Source organism: Cuculus canorus, chromosome 24 (genome assembly GCF_017976375.1).
Source record: "Cuculus canorus isolate bCucCan1 chromosome 24, bCucCan1.pri, whole genome shotgun sequence".
NCBI classification, from domain to species: Eukaryota; Metazoa; Chordata; class Aves; order Cuculiformes; family Cuculidae; genus Cuculus; species Cuculus canorus.
In genome coordinates this window covers 7616190-7635984 of record NC_071424.1, presented here as the reverse complement: position 1 = coordinate 7635984, position 19795 = coordinate 7616190, and the positions used below count along the sequence as shown (strand labels likewise).

Below are 19795 nucleotides of genomic sequence, written 5' to 3'. Positions count from 1 at the left end.
TGGGAGATGTCCCTGTCCATGGCAGGGGTTTGGAACTGGATGAGCTTTAACGTCCCTTCCAATTCAAACTATTCCATGATTCTATGGACACCACTTCCCAGCCTGAGAGCCTGTTTGGCCTAGCCCTCCTGGGCTCTTCTGCTGCCCCAGCCCTGCCCTCCACCATCCCACTTCCCAGCACTGTGATATCTGCCCTGAATGGAGCCTCTTACAAAGGTGTCCCTGGCTGGTGAGGGTGGAGCAGTTTGCCTTGGTTCCTCTGACCATCACCCTGTCTGCGTAAGGCCTGAGGGGATTTGTCTGTGCAAGTGCAGCCTCTGACACTGCAAGCTGGAAAAATGGTTAGAGGAGAGTGGAAAATGGTCACTAGGAGGGTGAAAGGCAAAAGAAAGATGAATGGGGAGAGGAGCTAGTGTTTTCCAGTGCAGAACTGGAACTCAGAAATGCCAGGCTGGGGAAGATGAAGCTGCTGGGAAGGGTGTTTAAAGGTGGGTTTTGTTGCCCTGAGATAGCTGGGAGCAAGTGGGTGCAATGATGGGAGTGAGGAGGATCCAGTGGTAGCAGTAAAGCTCTGTGTGGCTGCAGAAGCAGTGGGGAAGGCATCCAAAGCAGTGATGGAGCCAAGGTGGGCAGTGCCTGCTGGAGGCCATGAGGGTCTGCTCATGGTTCCTGGTGGCAGAGGCTGAAGCTGCGCCATGCTACAGCATCTCCAACTACCAGAGTCTCAGTTGCTCCCAGACAAGACCTGGCCCTTTAAGCCTTGGAGCTGTGCCTGTTGGTGAACAGTCCTGGGACATGGCTGTTTGCCCCTCCAAACCAGGGAATCGCTGCAGGTGGCAGCAGCTCCCAGAGCCACCCTGTCCTCGGGCTGTCAGTCCCTCCTTTGGTTCATGAAAGCTCTGCTGGGACCTTCTCAAACCAACCTTTCCGTGATTAAACAGCCATCATTAACCCTTCGTGTGCCTGTTGCCTGGCCTACAGCTACCCTTACAAATAGGCTCTGAAGTAGAAGCATCCCATATGGTCTGGAGGGACCTGCGCCTGTCCTTGGGTTGCCCCATCTGGTGTGTGGTGAACTGACAGCTCTCCCAGCCTGCGTTACAGCATGCCTTTCTCCCTGCAGTGTCCCATCTCCTCAGCTAACCCGTTCGTTCTCATATCCATAAGCGAGCAACCCAAGCAGCCGGGGGCGGGGGGGGGGGGGGGTGTGGAACGGGGATCGGGAGGGGACACACACACACAGTGATGTGAAACAATGGGGCTGGGGAGGGGCTTTGGAAAGGCTGGAGGGAAGGTGCTGGCACACCCTCTTTGCAGTCTGGTCCTCCATGCAGGCAAGGGTTGTGAGGACCATGACTGATGCCTGGGAGGGAATCTTGTCACCCCTCTGCCCCAGGACCTGGACCCCACCTTGTCTGCCTGGAGGCACCAGCACTTGCTGCCCTCCAAGTGCTGTGATCTGCCTGCAGGACCCCGATGACAACTCGCGTGTCTCCATCACTTTCTTCCGACTGTTCCGGGTGATGAGGCTGGTGAAGCTGCTGAGCCGGGGGGAAGGTGTCAGGACCCTCCTGTGGACCTTCATTAAGTCCTTCCAGGTACATAAAGAACAGCACTTCTGTCCCATGCCCTAGGGTGGCAGCAGGCTCTGATCTTCTGGCTAACTGGGCAAGCAGCCTGGCCTCGCTGGGCAGAGCAGGAAAGCTCCATTGCTGGCAGGCAGCTGGCCAGGGGCTTATGATGTGCAGGAGAATGTTGCCTATATGGGTGGGAAGATGCAGGGGATCTCCCTGGCCGACACCACCACAGGTCAGAACTGGGTTGAAGCAAGCAAGCAGGGTATGCCTGAGCCAATCAGCCCTGGTCGCAGTAAGGCTGGCCTCTGTGCCCCGTAGGTAGCTCCAGGGTGCGCTGCAGCATCTCAGCAGGCAGCTCTCTCAGCCCTGGGCATCCCTGCTTTGTGCTCAGCTTTTGTCCCAGCTGCAGGGACACGGTGCTCCCTTGAGGATTGGCATAAGCCTCCCCTGCATGAGAACTGGGGAGTGGTGCAGTGGGAGGGTGGTGAGAGGAACAGGCGGAACTTAGGCTGTGTCCTCCCAACACAGAGGCCTGGATGCCAGCCTCACCAGTAGAGCTGGACGCGGCCTCCTGTCCCTCGGTTGCTTCGATGCTGGGCTGGTGTCTTACATGAGCCATGGTCCTTTTGTCACAGGCTCTGCCCTATGTAGCCCTGCTGATTGTGATGCTTTTTTTCATCTACGCTGTGATTGGGATGCAGGTAAGAGGCACAGGGGTGGGATTTTGTCTTAAACAGATGCCCTGAGCCTGATAGCATGTAGGAAGATGGCATGGAAAGGGACTAGGTCCTCTAGCAGGCACTCCCTGGGACTTTGCACGTGATGGGTACATTTTACCCTGGTCTTCAAGGATGCTTACAGCCTCAGCATCCTTCTCCTGTCCCCTGGCTGCAGCCAGGACACCTGGGGCATGTAGCAAATAGCACTTTTGGAGTCAACAGCACAACCTAGACACGCAGTCACCAGTGCTTGTTCATAAGACATTGTCTCCTTGGCCCAGATGGAGTGCAGCATAGGCAGGGGCTCTTTCATCATAGGCAGGAATTTCCAAGGAACTCAGGAGCCTCAGAGCACTGACACTCTGATCCCAGTCTCTCTGGGGAAAACTCAAAGCCATGTAAACAAGAGGAATCATTGCTCAGAGACAGTGCTGCTTTGGAAGGTGGTCAGTGCCTGAGAAAAGGTGCTGGGGACCTGACAATGTGATTTACAGATGTTTGGGAAGATTGCCATGGTGGACGGGACCCAGATCAACCGAAACAACAACTTTCAAACCTTTCCGCAAGCTGTGCTGCTGCTCTTCAGGTGAGCCCTGTCTCGGCGAGCGAACAGCTCCAGAAAGGAGCTGGGCTCAGAGCTGGCATGGGAGCCCACCAGGGAGACTGGCATTTCTGTAGTTGATTTCTTTTTTGCCCTACAGAAGAATCTCTTGCAGCAGGGGAAACATTTCAGGAGTGGCTGAGCTGCAGGAAAGAGGGACACTTTGGGGTTTCTATTCTGAATGGGTTCTACTCACAGACTAGGTTTTAATTGGTGAATTGTGAGGAAACCCAAGGGGAAGCAAGAACTCAGCTCAAAGCTTTCTGTGACTCCAAAAACTTTACCTTGAAGCTTTCAATAGCAGTGTCCCCACAGCAGCACAGCAAGCCCAGGATCCTGTCTGCTCCTTTCCCAGTGGTTCCCTGTTCCCCTGTGTGCTGGGCTGCCTGCAGCCCTCTCTGCCAGCCCAGCTCGTGTCCAGGGCAGGCAGAGACCTGCACACATCCTCTGTCTCCAGGTGTGCGACCGGTGAGGCCTGGCAGGAGATCCTGCTGGACTGCAGCTATGGCAAACTGTGCGATCCCGAGTCAGACTATGCTGAGGGCGAGGAGTACACCTGCGGCACGGGCTTTGCCTACTTCTATTTCATCAGCTTCTACATGCTCTGCGCCTTCCTGGTACTCTGGGTCCCAAGGGGCTCTCTCTGGCACCCCTAGTCCTGACCCTGGGCTGCCCCGATGTTGAGTTACCCTTGCATCTCATTGGGCTGAGCCCACAGCACCCTCTTTCATGGGCATCGTCCTCCCAGCCCATGTACCCAGCCATGCTGTGAACATGGCACCTCACTCCTGTGGGTCCCAGGATCCCTTGTTGGTTTCTTTCCACAGCCCTCGTGCTGCCATCCAGATGTGTCTGTGTTGGCTCTTGCAAGGGTGGAGAGGGTGCATTGTGCCTGCTTCAGCCTTTTGTGTGATCTCCTTGAGTGGGAGATCCATCCCTGCTTGGGGTGACCCACAGCATCCACTAGCTCCAGGGGACCCCTGCCCTAACTCGTATCCTTCACACCCACCCCTCTGCCCTCAGATCATTAACCTCTTTGTGGCAGTCATCATGGACAACTTTGACTACCTCACCCGTGACTGGTCCATCCTTGGGCCTCATCACCTGGATGAGTTCAAACGGATCTGGGCTGAGTACGACCCTGAGGCCAAGTGAGTGGTGGGGGGTGGGTGGCACAGAGGGGATGGTCTGTGGGAAGCGTGAGGTGGGCTGCCTTGAAATGTGTGGCAGCGTGAGCTGTGGCGCTCTCTAAGAGTTGAATCCCAGCATCTGAGAGGAGGATGTGGACTTGCCAGCATATTCCAAGGCCGATACAAGCCATTAGGATGTTTGGGGACACAAAACTTCCAGTCCCCTCTTCATCCAGCCTTGTTGATGCTGCCAACTCTTTCCGTGCCACCTTCATTGCACACCTTTCTTTGCTGTCCAGTGCTATGTGTAACAGCTGCTTTCCCCAAGAGCAGTGCAGGGAAGTGTAGGGATTCACCCACCGCAGAGGCATGGGACAGGTGACAAGGATAAGCCCACCCAGCCCCTGCCCAGGCCCCTGTCCCCCATGTCTGCCACCATACAGCTTGTTGATGCAGCTTGTTGCCTCCACAGGGGCAGGATCAAACACTTGGATGTAGTGACTCTGCTGAGGCGCATCCAGCCTCCCCTGGGCTTTGGGAAGTTCTGCCCACACCGGGTAGCTTGTAAGGTAAGAGCCAAGGGGTTGGGGCAGGGGATGTGGGCACAGGGGCACCTGCCCCAAGCTGTCTCTGCAGCCGCCCCAGGGAAGCTGAGGGTGCCAATCCATCATCTTGTCAGTGTACTAGATTATCCATAGACTCTCTCATTTAATGGAGGGGAGTATTCTGGGGGCAAGGAGAGATGCTGTTAACCTGCATGGAGATGATGTGGTTCCTGAAGATAAGGGCTTGCCTGTGCTCAGCCTGACCCTGAGGGGGTTGTTGGTACCAGCGGGCTTGTTGCTGCCCGACCTGGAGCCCTCAGTGCAGAGGGACATCCAAGCCACACTGGGGTGCCCCACCTCTGCGTCTCCTGCAGGAGGGCAACACTGGGCCTGAGAACCTGGCTGCATCAACTGAGCTGTAGAAGTTTGTTTCCAGGGGCTCTTAGCACTGAGGAAACTGGAAACACTGGCTCTGAGGGCACGAGTGCACTTTTCCTGGCTTAGTTTATCCTGCACAAATCCAGGGCCTGTGTGAGTCTCACGTGTAAACCACGTGGGCAGGGGCTGAGGCACTGGTGTAAACCCTTGTGGGTCTTGGACAAACTCCATTGTAAGTCTGATCCCTAGATCCCTCACTGCAGCCTGGGGCACTTCTTGGACGGTAGAGTGCAATGCAGGATGATTCCCATCTTCCTGAGGGAAATGCTCTGTCTCCTGGGGCCTAGTTGTTGGAAGAAGTGGAGGCTGAGGGGAGACCTCATCACTCTCTGCAGCTCCCTGAGAAGAGATTGTAGGAAGGCAGGTGCTGGTCCCTTTTCCGAGTAACAAGTGATAGGGCAAGAAGAAATGGCCTCAAGTTGCAGCAGGGGAAGTTTAGACTGGATGTTAGGAAATAAATATTTCTTCGCTGGAAGGGTTGTCAAGGGTAGGAAGAGGCTGCTGAGGGAGGTGGTAGAGTTACCACCCTGGAAGGATTTAGAAGACATGCGATGTGGTGCTTAGGGACAGGGTTTAGTGATGGAGTTGGCAGTGTTACATTTTCGCTTGGACTCGAATCATAGAATTGTTTGGTTGTAAAAGACCTTTGGGATCATCAAGTCCAATCATACCTGTCCACTACCTAACAATCTTAAAGGTCTTTTCCAACTTAAATGATTCTATGAATCTGTAATTTTCTATGCCCCATGGGTTAGGTTATTTCATAAATCCGTCCTGGCCCTTCCCTCAGCTTCGTCTGGTTTAGCTGGCTGGTTAGGACAAGTGGTGTCACTGCTGCTGGCCTATGTGCTGCCAAGTGGTGGTGCAGAGCCCTATAGCTCTGGGCAGAGCAGGTAGAGCTGGGAAGGCTCCTTGGCCAGCAGCTCAGTGCGACGAGCAGAGCCTCTTCCCAGCCAGCGTGGCTGCCCTCTGGCCAGGCCAGGCTCTGTGTTCGTGGGCTTCCAGCCTGCTCTGCTGCTTGGGGTCACAGTTGTTGGTTTGCTGTGCAGCGTCTGGTGTGCATGAACATGCCCTTGAACAGTGATGGCACCGTCACCTTCAATGCAACCCTCTTTGCACTGGTGAGGACAGCCCTCAAGATCAAGACAGAAGGTAAGTGATGCTCCTGTCTGCCTCTATGGCCTGAAGAGGAGCTGGTTACACACTGTTCCCCCACTCTGTCTGGGCGCCTCAGGGCATTTCCCTATGGAGCCAGACCCTCTTGTGCAACTCTCAGCTTCATGCTGTTAATTATCCCATTGGGCTGTAGACGGTGGGGATATACGTGGGACTGCTCAGGCCACTCCTGTTGAATATCAGTAGTTGTAGGCGCATGTGTTGCAGCGCTAAAGAGTGAACCAATGCCACCTCACTGCGTAACTTCACCCTGAGCAGTTCAGGAGCCTTTCTGACCCAGTTCTCACAACAAACAGCCAGCAGCTTCCCTCCTGCAGTGTTGGGTGTAGACAGATCTCCCCCTGCCCAGCAGCACTGCCTGCTCCACTTTTGCATTTCTCCATCTATTTATCAGGAAGGGCAGGGATAGTATGAGGGGAATGGTTTTCAGCTGAAAGAGGGGAGTTTGAGATGAGATCTTAGGAAGGAATGTTTTTCTGTGAGGGTGGGGATGCCAAGGTTGCCCAGGCTGCCCAGAGCAGTGGTGGCTGCCCTGTTCCTGGAGGTGTTGAAGGCCAGGTTGGATGGGGCTCTGAGCACCCTGATCCAGTGGGAGGTGTTCCCGTTCATGGCAGGGGGTGGGACTGGATGGGCGTTGAAGTCCTTTCCAACCTAAACCATTCCGTGAATATGATTTGATGATTTATAGTCTCAAACTGGAACGGAAGGAGACACATCATCTCCCAATTTAGGTGTGCTAGGGAGGAGTTGCTTTCACCCTCTTTCCTTGCCAGCAGCATGGCTTGCAAAGTCCTGCTTTGGGAAGATGACCCACCAGTTTGTTTCCATGCCGTGTGGGTTAGGCAGTGTCACACAAGCTGCTTTTGTGGCTGGGCAGCTGGCTCTGGCAGGAGGTGAGGCTGGGCAGTGGTGGGCTGCCGGGCCTGGCGTCTTCCAGCAGCATGGCACAGTCGTCTTCCCTCCAGGTGGGGTGGGCACAGTGCAGGCATTCCTGGAGGAACACAGGAGATGTCAGAGCACGCATGGGGATAGACTGGGATTGCAAGTGAGCAAGAATGGTAAAGCCTGTGAGAGCATCAAAGGGGAGGTTGAAATCTTTTGTTCATCACCAGAACAGAGACAGTAGCACTGGCACTCCACCTTTTTGCTAAGTCTGACTCACTCCGTACTTCAAATCTTTTTGCTAAAATCAAAGCTTCATTCTTAAAAAGCTCATTTTTGTTGGGAGAGGAGGCTGGAGAGGAGCTGTCTCCCCCTGGAGAAGTCTGGCCAGGTTTTCACATGCTTTTTCTTCACTCATGGTCATGTTCCCCCGGGAATGCTAACTTTTCTTACAGGTAACTTCGAGCAGGCCAATGAGGAGCTCAGAACCATTATAAAAAAAATCTGGAAGCGCACAAGTATGAAGCTTCTGGACCAAGTCATCCCACCCATTGGAGGTATGTCACCTGGTGGTACTTCCCAGAGGAGCAGAGCAACAACTAGTCAGGGTCTGTTCTGCTTCGACAACTCGAGGCCATGTGATAGGTGGTGTCATCAGGTTGGTTTCCTCCCCTCCAGATGATGAGGTGACAGTGGGCAAATTCTACGCTACTTTCCTCATCCAAGAGCATTTCAGGAAGTTCATGAAGCGCCAGGAGGAATATTACGGGTACCGTCCCAAGAAAAACCCTGTGGAGATCCAGGTTAGTCTGTGTGATGTTGGAGGGGTGACCCTTCCTGGGGGTGTGCAGGCTGTGGTGGGGAGCTCTACATATCCAGGAAGAAGACTCTCCCAGCTCAGGAAAGTTCATGGTAAATTAGAGATGCAGAGCTGCAATGACAGATAGGGACCTCTATGCATCAGGCTCTGGAAATGATGTGGCCCCAGGTGAACCAGCAATGAACTGGCCATGAGCGCTCCACCCCAGAGGGTGACCTTAGTCTCCAGGGCATGAATGACTCTGGAAGCAAAGGAGAATTTAGACTCTGCCTCGCTGATTTCAGCCTCAGGGAAGGCTCAGCAGGGTCTGATGCCTCCCTAAGCAGTTTTAAGACCTGGAAATCCCCACAACAGACCAATGTCTGGGCCAAATGCTGCTCATCCAGGCCCTTATCCATCTGGTCTGTTCCCGGGGCCTTCTTCCTTTCCTCACCCTAGCAGCGTTTGGGTAGTTCTGCGTGCCTGCTGCACTCTGTATCATGTCTCATTTCCTGCTGCAACATCAGGTGGAGCGGAGATGATGCGACTGGTCCTGATGATGTGACTGGTCCTGAGCAGGACCACTGCAGTCACGGAAGGATGCTGTCAGGGTGGGATGGGAGAGGATTTATGTGTCTGGCCAGTGCAGCTGGGATGTCCCCAGCCTCTCCTGACTTTATGGGGAGAAAATCACTTGTAGAGATAAAAGACCAAGCCACAGAGGTGCAAGGCACAGAAAAGAGCCAGGCCCCATCTGGTATCTCCACCTCAGCAGCAAAGGCACAGCTACCACTTGCACACCAGCAGCCCGACCCCTTGCCAGGCCACCCGTAGCAAACCCCTTTGTGGGACAGCATCAGCCAGAAGCTGTTCCGCCAAGCACAGAGACAGACAGGGTGAGCCATGGCCTTTCTGGTAGAAGATCTCACAGGGCAGCTTGGTTTCCCAGGTGAGCACGTCGTCATGTTTCCCTCTACAAAGCTCAAAGTAAGAAGGGTGGTAGGGAGAGGCCACATCCAGCCGTACCTTCTTGTCCCCATCAGGCTGGGCTGAGAAGCATTGAAGAAGAAGCTGCTCCTGAAATCCATCGGGCCATTTCTGGGGACCTGACTGCTGAGGAGGAGCTGGAAAGAGCAATGGTAGAGGCTGCCATGGAGGAAGGGATATATAGGGTGAGTGCAGCCCTCGGGCACCCTGGGTAGTGCCGTTTTGATGTGTTGGTGGTAGATCGACATGGCTACCAGCAGCTGGAGGACAGTTCACAGAGGTGAGTCTGGCTATGAAAGACAGTGTGGACCACAAAGATGAATCAGCAATTCTTTCCACTTTCTGAGCATCAGAACATCCTGTTTAAGTCACCTGGGCAACCTGCTCTCTGCCTCAGTTTCCCTTCTGTAGAAGGGCCCTCATACGGTGGTAGGGGTGCACTGAACCCACAGGCTTGGAGGGCTCTATTCACACCTTCTGCCAGGCTAAGGCAGGACTGCTCATGTGTCATCATCATCATCAGAGCAGGAAGAGATTCACTTCCCACTCCCTAGGAGACTGTGAGACAACCTGGACGGCTGTGATATTGCAGAGTTGCACGTCCTGATGTGTTCAGAGGTGCCAGTGGCTCGGGCTGTCTCACAGAGGTGACAGGATTGATCACGCAGAGGGGCTGGCTCTCATCTCAGAGCGGCTGCTTCATTGTTACCCCTCAGTGCCTCAGTTTCCCCACTTGTGCAATGAGACTTTTGGAACCAAGTGGTCTGCGAGGTCCAAGCAGAGAGACAAGCAGAGAGTCTGCCCTCGCAGCTGAAAAAGCCACCCGTGTCCTGGGCTGTATCAGAAGTGTAACCAGCAGCGCAAGGGAGGAAATTCTGTCCCTCTACTCTGCTCTGGTGAGACCTTGTGTCCAGTTCTGGAGTCCTCAGCACAGGAAGGACATGGTGCTGTTGGAGTGAGTCCAGAGGAGATGATCTGAGGGCTGGAGCACCTCGAGTACGAGGACAGGCTGAGAGAGTTGGGGTTGTTCAGCCTGGAGAAGACAAGACTCTGTGGAGACCTTAGAGCAGCTTCGAGTATTGAAAGAGGCTCCAGGAAAGCTGGGCAGGGGCTCTTAATCAGGGAGTGCAGGGATAGCATAGGGTGAGGGGAATGGTTTTCAGCTGAAAGAGGAGAGATTGGGATGAGATCTTAGGGAGAAATGTTTTGCTGTGAGGTTGGGGAGGCCCTGGCCCAGGTTGCCCAGAGCAGTGGTGGCTGCCCCATCCCTGGAGGGGTTCAAGGCCAGGTTGGATGGGGCTTTGAGCCCCTGATCCAGCGGGAAGTGTCCCTGCTCATGGCAGGGGGTGGGACTGGATGGGCTTTGAGGTTCCTTCCAACACAAACCATTCAATGGTTCCATTCTGTGATGCCCTCCCTGTTGGTTGCAGAGGACAGGTGGCCTTTTTGGCCAGGTCGACAGCTTCATGGAGCCCAGCAGCCCCCTGCAGCCCCACGTGGCCAGCCAGAGGCCCCTGCAGTTCACCGAGGTGGGTAGTGAGGACCTTGATTCCCCCGTCTTCCTTGATGACTTCCCCCAGGAAGGCAACACCAACGTCAACAACGCCAACCGCTACTGGCTCGAGAGGTAAGGGCTGGAGAGCCTTGCGTGGGCAGTTCAGCAAGGGCAGAGCTGGTCTGTGCCGGCAACTCCCAGCAGAGCTGCACAGGCAGCTGGCTGCATGTCAGTTTGGCCCAGGAGCTCTTCACAGGTGGGTAAGGTCTGGAAAAGTGGCTGAGCCTCATCAGTCCCAGCAGACTGTGGGAGGAATCACATGCTGGATGTGAAGGTGGCTTCATGGACAGGAACTTTGTGCAGAATCAGCCCTTGGCATGTGAGGTAGGGCTCAGGCATGGGGGACAAGGAGAACAGACACACTGGTCCCCAGACCTCTAGTGCTCCCAAGGTGTCCCTAGAACATTCAGGGTAGCTCCAGGGCTGGTGAGTGACTCTGCACATCAGCATGTGTGACTCCCTGTGTGCCCTTGTCCTTTGTGTCACTCCGTCTTGGTGCCATGAGGATCAAGGTGGACAACAGGGCACGAGGGATCGCAGGACCCTTCCCCCTTCCCTGCCAAAGCTGAGGTAGAAGCTACCAGCACCTGCCTGGGCACAGGGATAAGGGACACCAATGTAAGAATATACTTAATCCTACTTCTTGGGGTCTCCACCCTGTTCATCCGTCCCAGGAGTCCCTTCTAGTCTGCCCCTCCAGCTGCATTCCACAGGGTGAGAAGGTGGGGAGGGCTGCACCCCTGGATGGGGATAGTCTCAGCCCTTGGTCCCTGCTCAGGCTGACCCACCTGCTTGCCTTTGCCAGGATGGAGTATGAGGATGAGGTGCAGAGGAAGATGGGGCCAGTAGGAGCCACACATCCTTCGCAGGGTGAGTCCCAACATCGTTCCTTTTCTGGGGGATCTGGACTAGCCTAAGGGCCAGGGTAGGGGCAAGGAGCTGATGTTGACAGGCAGGAAGAGGAGACCCCAGCAACTTGGATGTTATCTGAGAGCCCCAAGCACAATAGGAGCTGTCTGGGGAGCTCCAGGAGACCCTCCTCCCACCTTCCCACCCTCTAGGATGATGGAGCCTATGCCTTGATTTGGGGGAAGGCCTGCCACCACTAGGCAGCAGGGCCACAAGACCATGTTCATTTCCACAAACAGGGACTTCTTCCCTGGGTGAGTGAGGAGGCAGCCCAGGGCAGTGAGCGGGTGCTAGGACTTCGGTTGGTCCTGAACTCCTAAGCGCTTGGTTCCCCCAGTCTAGTTAACCTGCTTCCAGCTCTGGGTGGCAGTGGCGTCCTTGCTGTTGTGCCCATCCAATGTCCCCACCTTTCCCTCTCACAGAGCGCAACCACCCCTTACCCATGGAGAGGCTGCCACGGAGGCTGAGCAGGAGGCGAGAGGCCACCTCTGGCCATCACCCATCATCAGGGCTGCAGCTTCTTACCCAGGAGGTAAAGGGAACAATGGATGTCCAGAGGCAGCAATGCAGGGGGCATGGATGAGCCTCCCTCCCCTCCTGGGAGAGGTTGTCACAGCCATGCTCGGAAAGAGCTGGTCACTAGGGCTCTCCACCATGAAGGCAGCTTTGCTGGAGCTTTCCTTTATGATCAGCTTGAGGAAGGAGCCAGGACCCCTCTCCGTTGCTGCGGTGGGCATGGGCTGCTCATCCAAGCTGGGACAGCTTGAGGCAGCATCTCTCTGGCTCACTGTCCACGTCCAGAGCCAGGGCAGACCAAAGGGCTGAGGCAGGTTTGCCCCCACACTCCTTTAGCTGCCCTTGGCTGTCCACAGTGCCTCCTTGCCTGGCGAGTGCCAGGGCAGGAGATAAAGTCTTGTTCCCAGCTCGTTCTGCCCGTGTGGCGCTGCTGGTCGCTTTGCGGGTGGTGATCTGGAGCTGGGAGGAATGGGAGTGCCTGTCCAGGCTGGGAACTGTACTTGCAACATCCACGTTGACATGGAGGAGAGATCTTCCACGGGCATTCCCCGGCTGCAGCTTTTTGCTCCTCTTACCCAGCTGCCCAGAGAGGATGGGACTCCGATGGGAATGGCATCCAGTTTGGGATATCAGCAGGCTGAAAGCAGTGACCCAAGCACGTCCTCCACACCGGCCATCACCTTCCTCATTCAGGAGGTAAGGCAGGGCACAGCCTGGCAGAGGGAAAGGTGGGGCTGCCAGGGAGTGAAAGGGGTGGGCAGCGGTGCTATGCGGGGAGGTTGGAGGGCAAAGCTAAACTCTGAGGATGAGCAATAGGTAATAGCCATCGCAGAGGGAAAAGAAGGCAAGGGTAGGCTGCTTGCAGCCAGGGACACCTCTACAGACTCGAGATCCCCTCTCCCTTTGCAAGGGACCTCCACACATTGCCTGGGTCTCACTGGGCTGTGACCCCATCCTTTACTGCAGGCTCTGATCTCCGGGGGCCTTGTGGCTCTGGCCCGTGACCCATCCTTCGTAGCAGTGACCAGGAACGAGATGGCGGCCAGCACCCAGATGAAGGTAGATGAAGTGGAGAACGCAGCTTTGGCACTGCTAAGAGCAAGAGAAACACTGCAGGGCACAAGAACGGGCTCTGCCCCCCAGGATACCTCAGCGGCATCACAAGACGGCTCCCCAGGTCTCAGTGCAGCCCTCTCCCAAGAGACCATCACTGCCACTCGCCTGTGAGTCGTCTGCTGATGCAGCCCAGTGGGCACAGTCCCCTCAGGAGCTTGCAGGGGTTTGCTGGAGGCACTGCACCCCCTCTCTGCCTGGGGTCTTGGTGGGCTCTGTCCAACTGCAGGAGGAATTTTGGGCTGGGGAGCCAGAGTGCTGGTGCAGGATGGGCCAAGGCTATGTCAGCAGGGTCTTGCAAGAGCTGGATGGGTCATTAAAGAGTTCCTGCTGTATGAATCCATGGGTTCCTGTGGTCCAGTTCTTCATCTGCCAAGCTCTGGGAGTCTCCTGGTATAGCAGCAGCTGGACCCAATGTCCTTAAATCTCTGCTGGATCCTAGTCCTCCTGCTTGCAGCCAAGCCTAAACTTGGGGAGGAAGACAGGTGGGCATGGGGCAGAGGCACAAAAGCATGTCCAGATCAGTGCAGCAGCACTGGCTTTAACCACCAGGAGGGCTGGACACTGTGCTGCGATTTCTGTTCACTCCAGTACCTCCAGGCTTGGGCACACACCGTTCAAGCCTGGCCCACAGGAGGATCTCATCCAGCCCACAGACATCCCTGCTGTTATGTGGGGCACAGGCCAGAGGTGCCACAGCTGGGAGAGCACGGGGAGCACAGTTCTTGCTGTGTGCTCAGCGCTGCCTGGGATCGAGTGGCAGCTGAGGTTATTCTTGTCTGGGAATGACTCTGCCCAGGGCTTTCACTTTACAGACTTCAGCCCCCCAGGCACCGGGTGCTGAGTGCTGGAGCAGCCACTCTCACTGGGCCAGCCCTTTGCTGGGATGGAGTTCCAGAGGGGCTCCAGCCCAGCAGACTTGGGACACGAGGGCTCCTTCCTCCCTACTATATTAAAATGCATCAAAGCGATGGCTCCTGGGGAAGGCACAGAATCAACAGAGCCCGACTGCTCCCCACCAGGGCAGTTATTTGTTAATTTCATCAGAGCGAAGTGGCTGTTGCTAAGCTCCAGCTGCAGCCTGGGCACTGGAGAGCTCACCTGGGAGCTCACATGGCAGCGCAGACAGGGATGCAACCCCTCAGCAAGGAGTGCACAGGGGCAGCCCTGGCTTCACCGCAGCCCCTCACACACGCACACTATCACACACCCCCACCTGCTCCGGGAAAGGGGCACGGGGTGGCTACAAGCAAGGCTCTGGCATCTCCTCTGCCAGAGGGAGGTTAAGGACATGCTTTGTGAGCTACACGAATAGTGATGGTGGTGATGGTTTCCCAATCCCCTTAGAAAGGTGCGAGGGGTGCGTGTTTTACTTTCTGAGGTGGGTGGTTGCTCCCTGGAGACTCCAAACATGAGAGATGACACTGTGGTGGGGACATACTGTGGTGATGGCTCACCTTCTCCTGGGGCCTGGGGTTGCCCAGGGGCTGATCTGCCCCAAATTATCATCTGGAGGCCATGGGGGGAGTGGTTCTTGAGTTGATTTCTGGCTGAGTTTGAGCTGGCACAAGGGTGGGAGTAGGGAGATAGGGCCAGCAGTCCCACAGCACAGTCACTGCCCCTCTCTGACTGGAGCTTTTGTAGGGAAGCGTTCAGCCTCAGAAACAATGGCAGCTCAGGGTGGGATGTCACCTTGACCCAAGTGTCCTTGCAAACACAGCCCTCAAGGACAAAGGAAGAGAAATGCCAGCTCCTCACATCCTTGCAGGTCAACAGCCAAGCCATATCCCGCTCATCCCCATGATGCTGTACCAGCATGAGGTGTTCTGGAATTTACCCATCCCAGCAGGTGCCAAGCCAACTCCACTCAGGTACCAGCACCTGGCCCTGGTACCTTGGAAGCCTTGGGAGGAGCATGAGCAGACGAGGTGAAGGGATGATGCTGTTGAGGTGAAGGCATCCAGACCCCAGAGCAGGTGCTGGGCTCCACACTGGGCACAACTCTGGCTTTGTGCTACCATCTCGGCTGTCTCAGAGCACAGCCCTGGGCTCCCCACAGTAAATCTCAGCATGTCTCAGCTTACCCTCACACTCCGTTGCTGTCCACCCTTGACGTCAACACCAGCCTGCGGAGCTGGGGTAAATCCATAAGTCCCAAACCAGCTTCAGGCTGGGAGGTGCTTTTTCTTGCTGAGCCAGAGGCTTTGGGTGTCCCTGGGCAGCACATCCACCTGGCATCAGCCTCAGCCAGGTGAAGGCAGGTGACAAGGAAGCCAGGACAGGGCTACTTCAGCTCCTTGGTGCCTGCTGGTCCCCAGTCCTGCTCCCTGATGGGCCCTGGAAACGTTCCCTTCCCTAACCTCCCAAGAGCAGCTCCTAGTGTGAAGCCAGCAGCCCTTGGGCACTGTACTCTGCTGCATGGGTGCCCAGCTTGCTGCTTGGCCCATACAGCCCCAGGGTATGGACTGGGCATGCTGGAGAGCTGTGTCAGCACCTGGGCACTGTCCTGTCACACCCATGCCATCAACCTCACCCCCTAGCCTCTCAGCATGGGTTCTTGCAGGGCCTTGGGCAACCCACAGGGTGAACAGCCCTTCCTGTCCCAGTGGCTCTGGCAGGACAAACCAGCTCACCAATGCCCTGCACTGACTCCTCCTGCTCGGTGGTCTCATCCCACCCACCGCAGAGCTCTGGGATGGGGCCAGGTGAAGCCATGGCGGTGTTTCAGTGATGCCAACCAAGTGGGAAGAAAAGCCCTGGAGGTGGTCATTCACGTCTGTCCTCCAAGCACCACTGCTCGCAGGGGCAGAGACCTACAGCGTCCCAGTCTCCATCCCCTGTTCCAAACCACATTACTGCACCCCAGGTCAGGCTGAAAACATCCTTGATCAGCACTATGGGGCTGAAGAGTTTAGTCTGGGGACCATGTGGGGCTGTCATTAATGCACAGGGAGGTCTTTCCCTTCTCAGTGCCAAACGTGGCCTCATCAGTGGTGGGTGGCTGGGGACAGCGTGTAGGGTGACAGCCCCCCTGTCTCTGCCTGTGAGCACACTCAGCAGTGCCCGCACCGTCATCCACACAGTGGGTTTTTGTGGGCTGCCCAGCTCCTCGCCGCGACGCCAGGGAATTGGGGGCCACCTGAGGGGCTGCAAACCAGCACTGCCAGGGCTGGGCTGACCCAGGGACTCCGCATCCCCTCTTTGTGTCCCGCTCCTGGGCAGGGAGAGTTCCAGTATCCCCACACACCAGTCACAGGGCTGGCTGAGACCCTCCCCAGTCCCACTATGGGGACAAAGGGGCTGGGTGACAGGCGCAGGGACAAAACAGGAGGCCAGAGGGAATGAGGTCCTGAGTGGGACCTGGGTGCTCCAGGGCTGGTGAGGGAGTCAGGTCTGGATGCACCGGGTAGCACCAGACTGCACTGTGCTACAGGCTGGGCTGGGCTGGCACTGGGTGGTACTGGGCAGTACTGGGCTGGCAGGCAGCTGATGGCCTCCCTGGGGTCTCCCAGCTCCCTGGGGCTCCCTCCACACCAGCATCTGCTGGAGCCCCACTGCTTCCCAGGGATGGGCAACACCCACACTACAGGACTCAGAGTGGCTCTCGGGACACACACACGGTATGGTCCCAGTACACACCGGTACAGTCCCAGAACAGTCCAATACAGCCCTGCACAATCCCAGCAAAGCCTGTACAGCCCTGTACAACCCCGGTAAAGCCCAGTTCAGCCCAGTATAGCTCGGTACAGCCCAGCACAGACTGGCACATCCAGGTACAACCCTGGTAAAGCCCAGTTCAGCCCAGCACAGCCCAGCACAGCCAGGTACAACCCCGGTAAAGCCCAGTATAGCTCGGTACAGCCCAGAACAGACTGGCACGGCCAGGTACAACCCCGGTAAAGCCCAGTTCAGCCCAGTATAGCTCGGTGCAACTCGATACAGCGCAGTACAGCCCAGTACAGCCCGGTACAGCCCAGTAAAACGCCAGTACCGCCCAATACAGCCCAGTACAGGCCGGTACAGCCCCGGTACCGCCGTGTGCAGGCGGATGCAAGACCACTGCCCCGGTAGGGGGCGGCAGCGACAGACGGGTGAGCGCGTGTGCGCGAATGTGTGAGTGTGAGTGCGCGAATGTCAGTGCGGCTGTGTGAGCGCGAGAGTGTGCGCGTGCCCGACTGCGCCTCCGCGTGTGCCTGTGCGTGTCCGCGTGTGCCGGGGCTACACCCCCCCCCCGCATCTCCCGGTGCCTCCGCCCGGCGTGGGGGGTTCGCGGCCGCCCCGCCCCGCACCTGGGGCCGCCCCCGCCCCGCCCCGCGGATGCTCGGGGCAGCGGCAGCCGAGGAGCCGGGGCTGGGGGCATGGCGGCCCCGGACAGCTGCGTCAAGGTGGCTGTGAGGTGAGTGCGGGGAGGCTGCCCGCCCCGGGGCACCGAGGCCCCCCATCCCCGGGGCACCGAGCACCCCTCCCATCCCCGAGGCACCGAGCTCCCCCATCCCCGGGACAATCAGTCCCCCTCCTGGTGAGGTTTTGAGCCCCCCGCCCCCTCCTGCCCCCCAGCCGCTGGGGACGGCGATGCCGCCAGCCCCTCCGCCCGGTGCAGACTGCAGCTCCTGCCCGCAGTGGTGTCAGGGAAGATGCCGGGGGGTGGAGGGGGTCCCTGCCTGTCCCCGTGTCGTCGTGTCCCCCCGCCACCCTCACTCCCCTCCCGATGCGGTCTCGGTGTCCTTTGTGCTGGCTGCGGGCTGGGAACAATGCGCCTGCCAGACCGTGTACCTCGATGAAGGAGCAGCGGCGGCTTCTCGAGCACGGGGGGGGGGCTCGGGGGGCGCTGCGGGCAGCGGCGGGGGCGGGGGCACAGCCCCGCACAGCCTCAACGAGGGGTCTTTGTCAGCGCCGCCGCTGTCCCGGTTCGCTTCTCCGTGCGCCGGCGGAGGGGACGGAGCCCCCGGGGAGCGGAGCCCGGGCCTCGGCACCCGCCTTCCCGCGGAAGGCTCAGAGCGGGGCAGGGCAGGATTGGGTCCCTGCGCCCCTTCCCCCTCCCCGTGTCACCGTGGGGGGCGCAGGGGGTGCCATGTCCCGCTATCCCCGGGGCGCTGCGGGCAGCCGCAGCTGCGGGAGTCCTCGGAGCGGGGCAGAGCTCCGCCTGAGCAGAGTAAGAGCACAAAAGATGCTGCTGGGTGCAGCGTCAGGGCTGGGGGGAGAGCGGGTGGGTGTGGGGCTGTGCATGCGGGTGTGTCTGCGGGTGTGTGTCTGCGGGTGTGTGTCTGCGGGTGCGTGTCTGCGGGTGCGTGTGCACCAGGACACCTCCCAGCGCTGCCCGCCCTCCCAGCCTTCCTGCCCTGGAAGCCGGCTGTGGGGATTTTTCTGCCTTGGTCCCTTTGAGAGGCTGAGAATCGGGACCAGGCTGCGATTCTGCGGGATGGAGGAGCCGGAGGGGAGGGTGACGACTCTCGCTCGGTGTGGATGCTTCTGGGGTGCCGCGCAGGGGCAGGGCTGGGCTGTGCCACGGCACGGGTGTCCGTGCCAAGACACTGACCTCGGAATCGGGTGATGCCGGTGGCTGGGATTGGAGATCTGCCTGCTGGCCAGACTCTTCCTGTCCTCCATCCTGCATTTCTCTTGGGATTAAACCTTTTAACAGAGACCCGGTTTGAGGCTGTGGTCCCTTTTCCCCAGGAGATGGAGTGGGTGCCACAGGGGATGGTGGCTGCAGAGTCCTCTCTTCTGGGCTCTTCCCCCTTTGACCCCTGCCAGTGACAGAGTTAAGGACTGTTTCCCCACGCATGAAGGGGGAACCACAACCGAGAGGTGACTTGAATATGCAGCATCACAGTGAAGCTGGGGTGTCCATGGCAAGGAGGGGTGTCCAGCTCTCTCCTTGAGGGAGCGAGCCAGCACCCGCTCGGTGCAGCCGGTGAGTGCTGGGCAGCTGGGGTGAAGGGTTGGCAAAGGTGAGGTGGCAGGACAAAGGAGGGCTGGGAGCAAGGAGGCTGTGAGACAAAGGAAGCAGGTTCAAGGCAGGAAAGTGGCTTCTGAGGCTGGGCTGGGGGGTGCAGGGACTGAGCTGCTTTCCCTGTGGACCACCTACCCAAAGCAGCTGCCGGGGTCTGGGGATGGTTTTCTGTCCAGAATTATTTTCCTTTGCCAGTGCAGAGACCAGATTGCAGGAGTCTCCAACACCCCCCACCCTCCAAGCAAACCTACCCACAGATCCCACCTCCCTCAGCTATCAAAGTGTGGAGGAGGCTGAATGCCTCTGGGCTATGGCAGGACACGAATCCTTTGTGATAACATGAATGTGCCAGCTGTGCCATTTTTTCTGGAGTCCTGCTGCTGGTGGAAGCAATTGGGACCTGGGGAGGGCCAAGTGGGACCTGGGGGACGGCCAGGGACACTGGGAAGCGATGGTGGCTTTGGAGGAGGGTGCCATGTGCTGCTGGAGTTAAACAGCTGGATGATGGGAATGGTGCTGCAGTCAGTAGGACTTGTCTTGGGCCTCGCAGAGCCCTCGAGGTGGGACGAGTGGGGTGGAGGAGCACTGGTAGTGTGGCTGTATATGGTCCTTGGGAGTGTTCTTGCTGGTTCTCCTGGCCTGGCAGGAGAGGTGCTGTGGCATTTCATGGTCAGCTTCACATGTTCCTGTCTTCCTCTTGGTTGACCCCCACTGCCCTGTTGACACTGGGGGTCCAAGGGACCCAGATGCTGAGCCACTAACTGGGGCACGGGGATGTTTTTAAGGCTTTTTCTGTGACAGGAGCCGAATGGCTGGTGCCTGCTGCAGCGCTGCTGTTGGCAGAGCAAAATGCTGACCCAGTGGCTGCTCCTGGCCCCTGGGCTGATTTGTACCT

General features: G+C 57.6%; 2 protein-coding genes across 9 annotated transcripts in view; both read left to right on the top strand.

Moving 5' to 3' along the window:
- The window catches only part of CACNA1S (calcium voltage-gated channel subunit alpha1 S), a 48379-nt gene extending 35093 nt beyond the window's left edge, over positions 1-13286 (top strand). Inside the window, exons 30-44 of the mRNA XM_054087699.1 lie at positions 1470-1598; positions 2213-2278; positions 2791-2882; positions 3355-3514; positions 3921-4048; positions 4500-4596; positions 6060-6162; positions 7524-7625; positions 7747-7871; positions 8911-9039; positions 10285-10481; positions 11215-11279; positions 11741-11850; positions 12414-12530; positions 12801-13286. Of these exons, the coding sequence (XP_053943674.1) occupies positions 1470-1598; positions 2213-2278; positions 2791-2882; positions 3355-3514; positions 3921-4048; positions 4500-4596; positions 6060-6162; positions 7524-7625; positions 7747-7871; positions 8911-9039; positions 10285-10481; positions 11215-11279; positions 11741-11850; positions 12414-12530; positions 12801-13061 (1881 nt within the window). The 3' untranslated portion in view covers positions 13062-13286. The remainder of the gene's footprint in view (positions 1-1469; positions 1599-2212; positions 2279-2790; positions 2883-3354; positions 3515-3920; positions 4049-4499; positions 4597-6059; positions 6163-7523; positions 7626-7746; positions 7872-8910; positions 9040-10284; positions 10482-11214; positions 11280-11740; positions 11851-12413; positions 12531-12800) is intronic.
- Positions 13287-17128: 3842 nt separating this feature from the next.
- KIF21B (kinesin family member 21B) overlaps positions 17129-19795 on the top strand; it is a 41649-nt gene continuing 38982 nt past the window's right edge. For 5 of the 8 annotated variants that reach the window (XR_008453514.1, XR_008453512.1, XR_008453513.1 and 2 more), the window contains exon 1: positions 17129-17343. Coding sequence is in view for 4 of the 8 variants with exons in the window: in XM_054087757.1 (XP_053943732.1) it covers positions 17306-17343 (38 nt within the window). In the remaining 4 variants the exon portion in view is untranslated. The remainder of the gene's footprint in view (positions 17344-19795) is intronic. The other 3 variants (XR_008453511.1, XM_054087754.1, XM_054087753.1) reach the window with 1 other exon arrangement.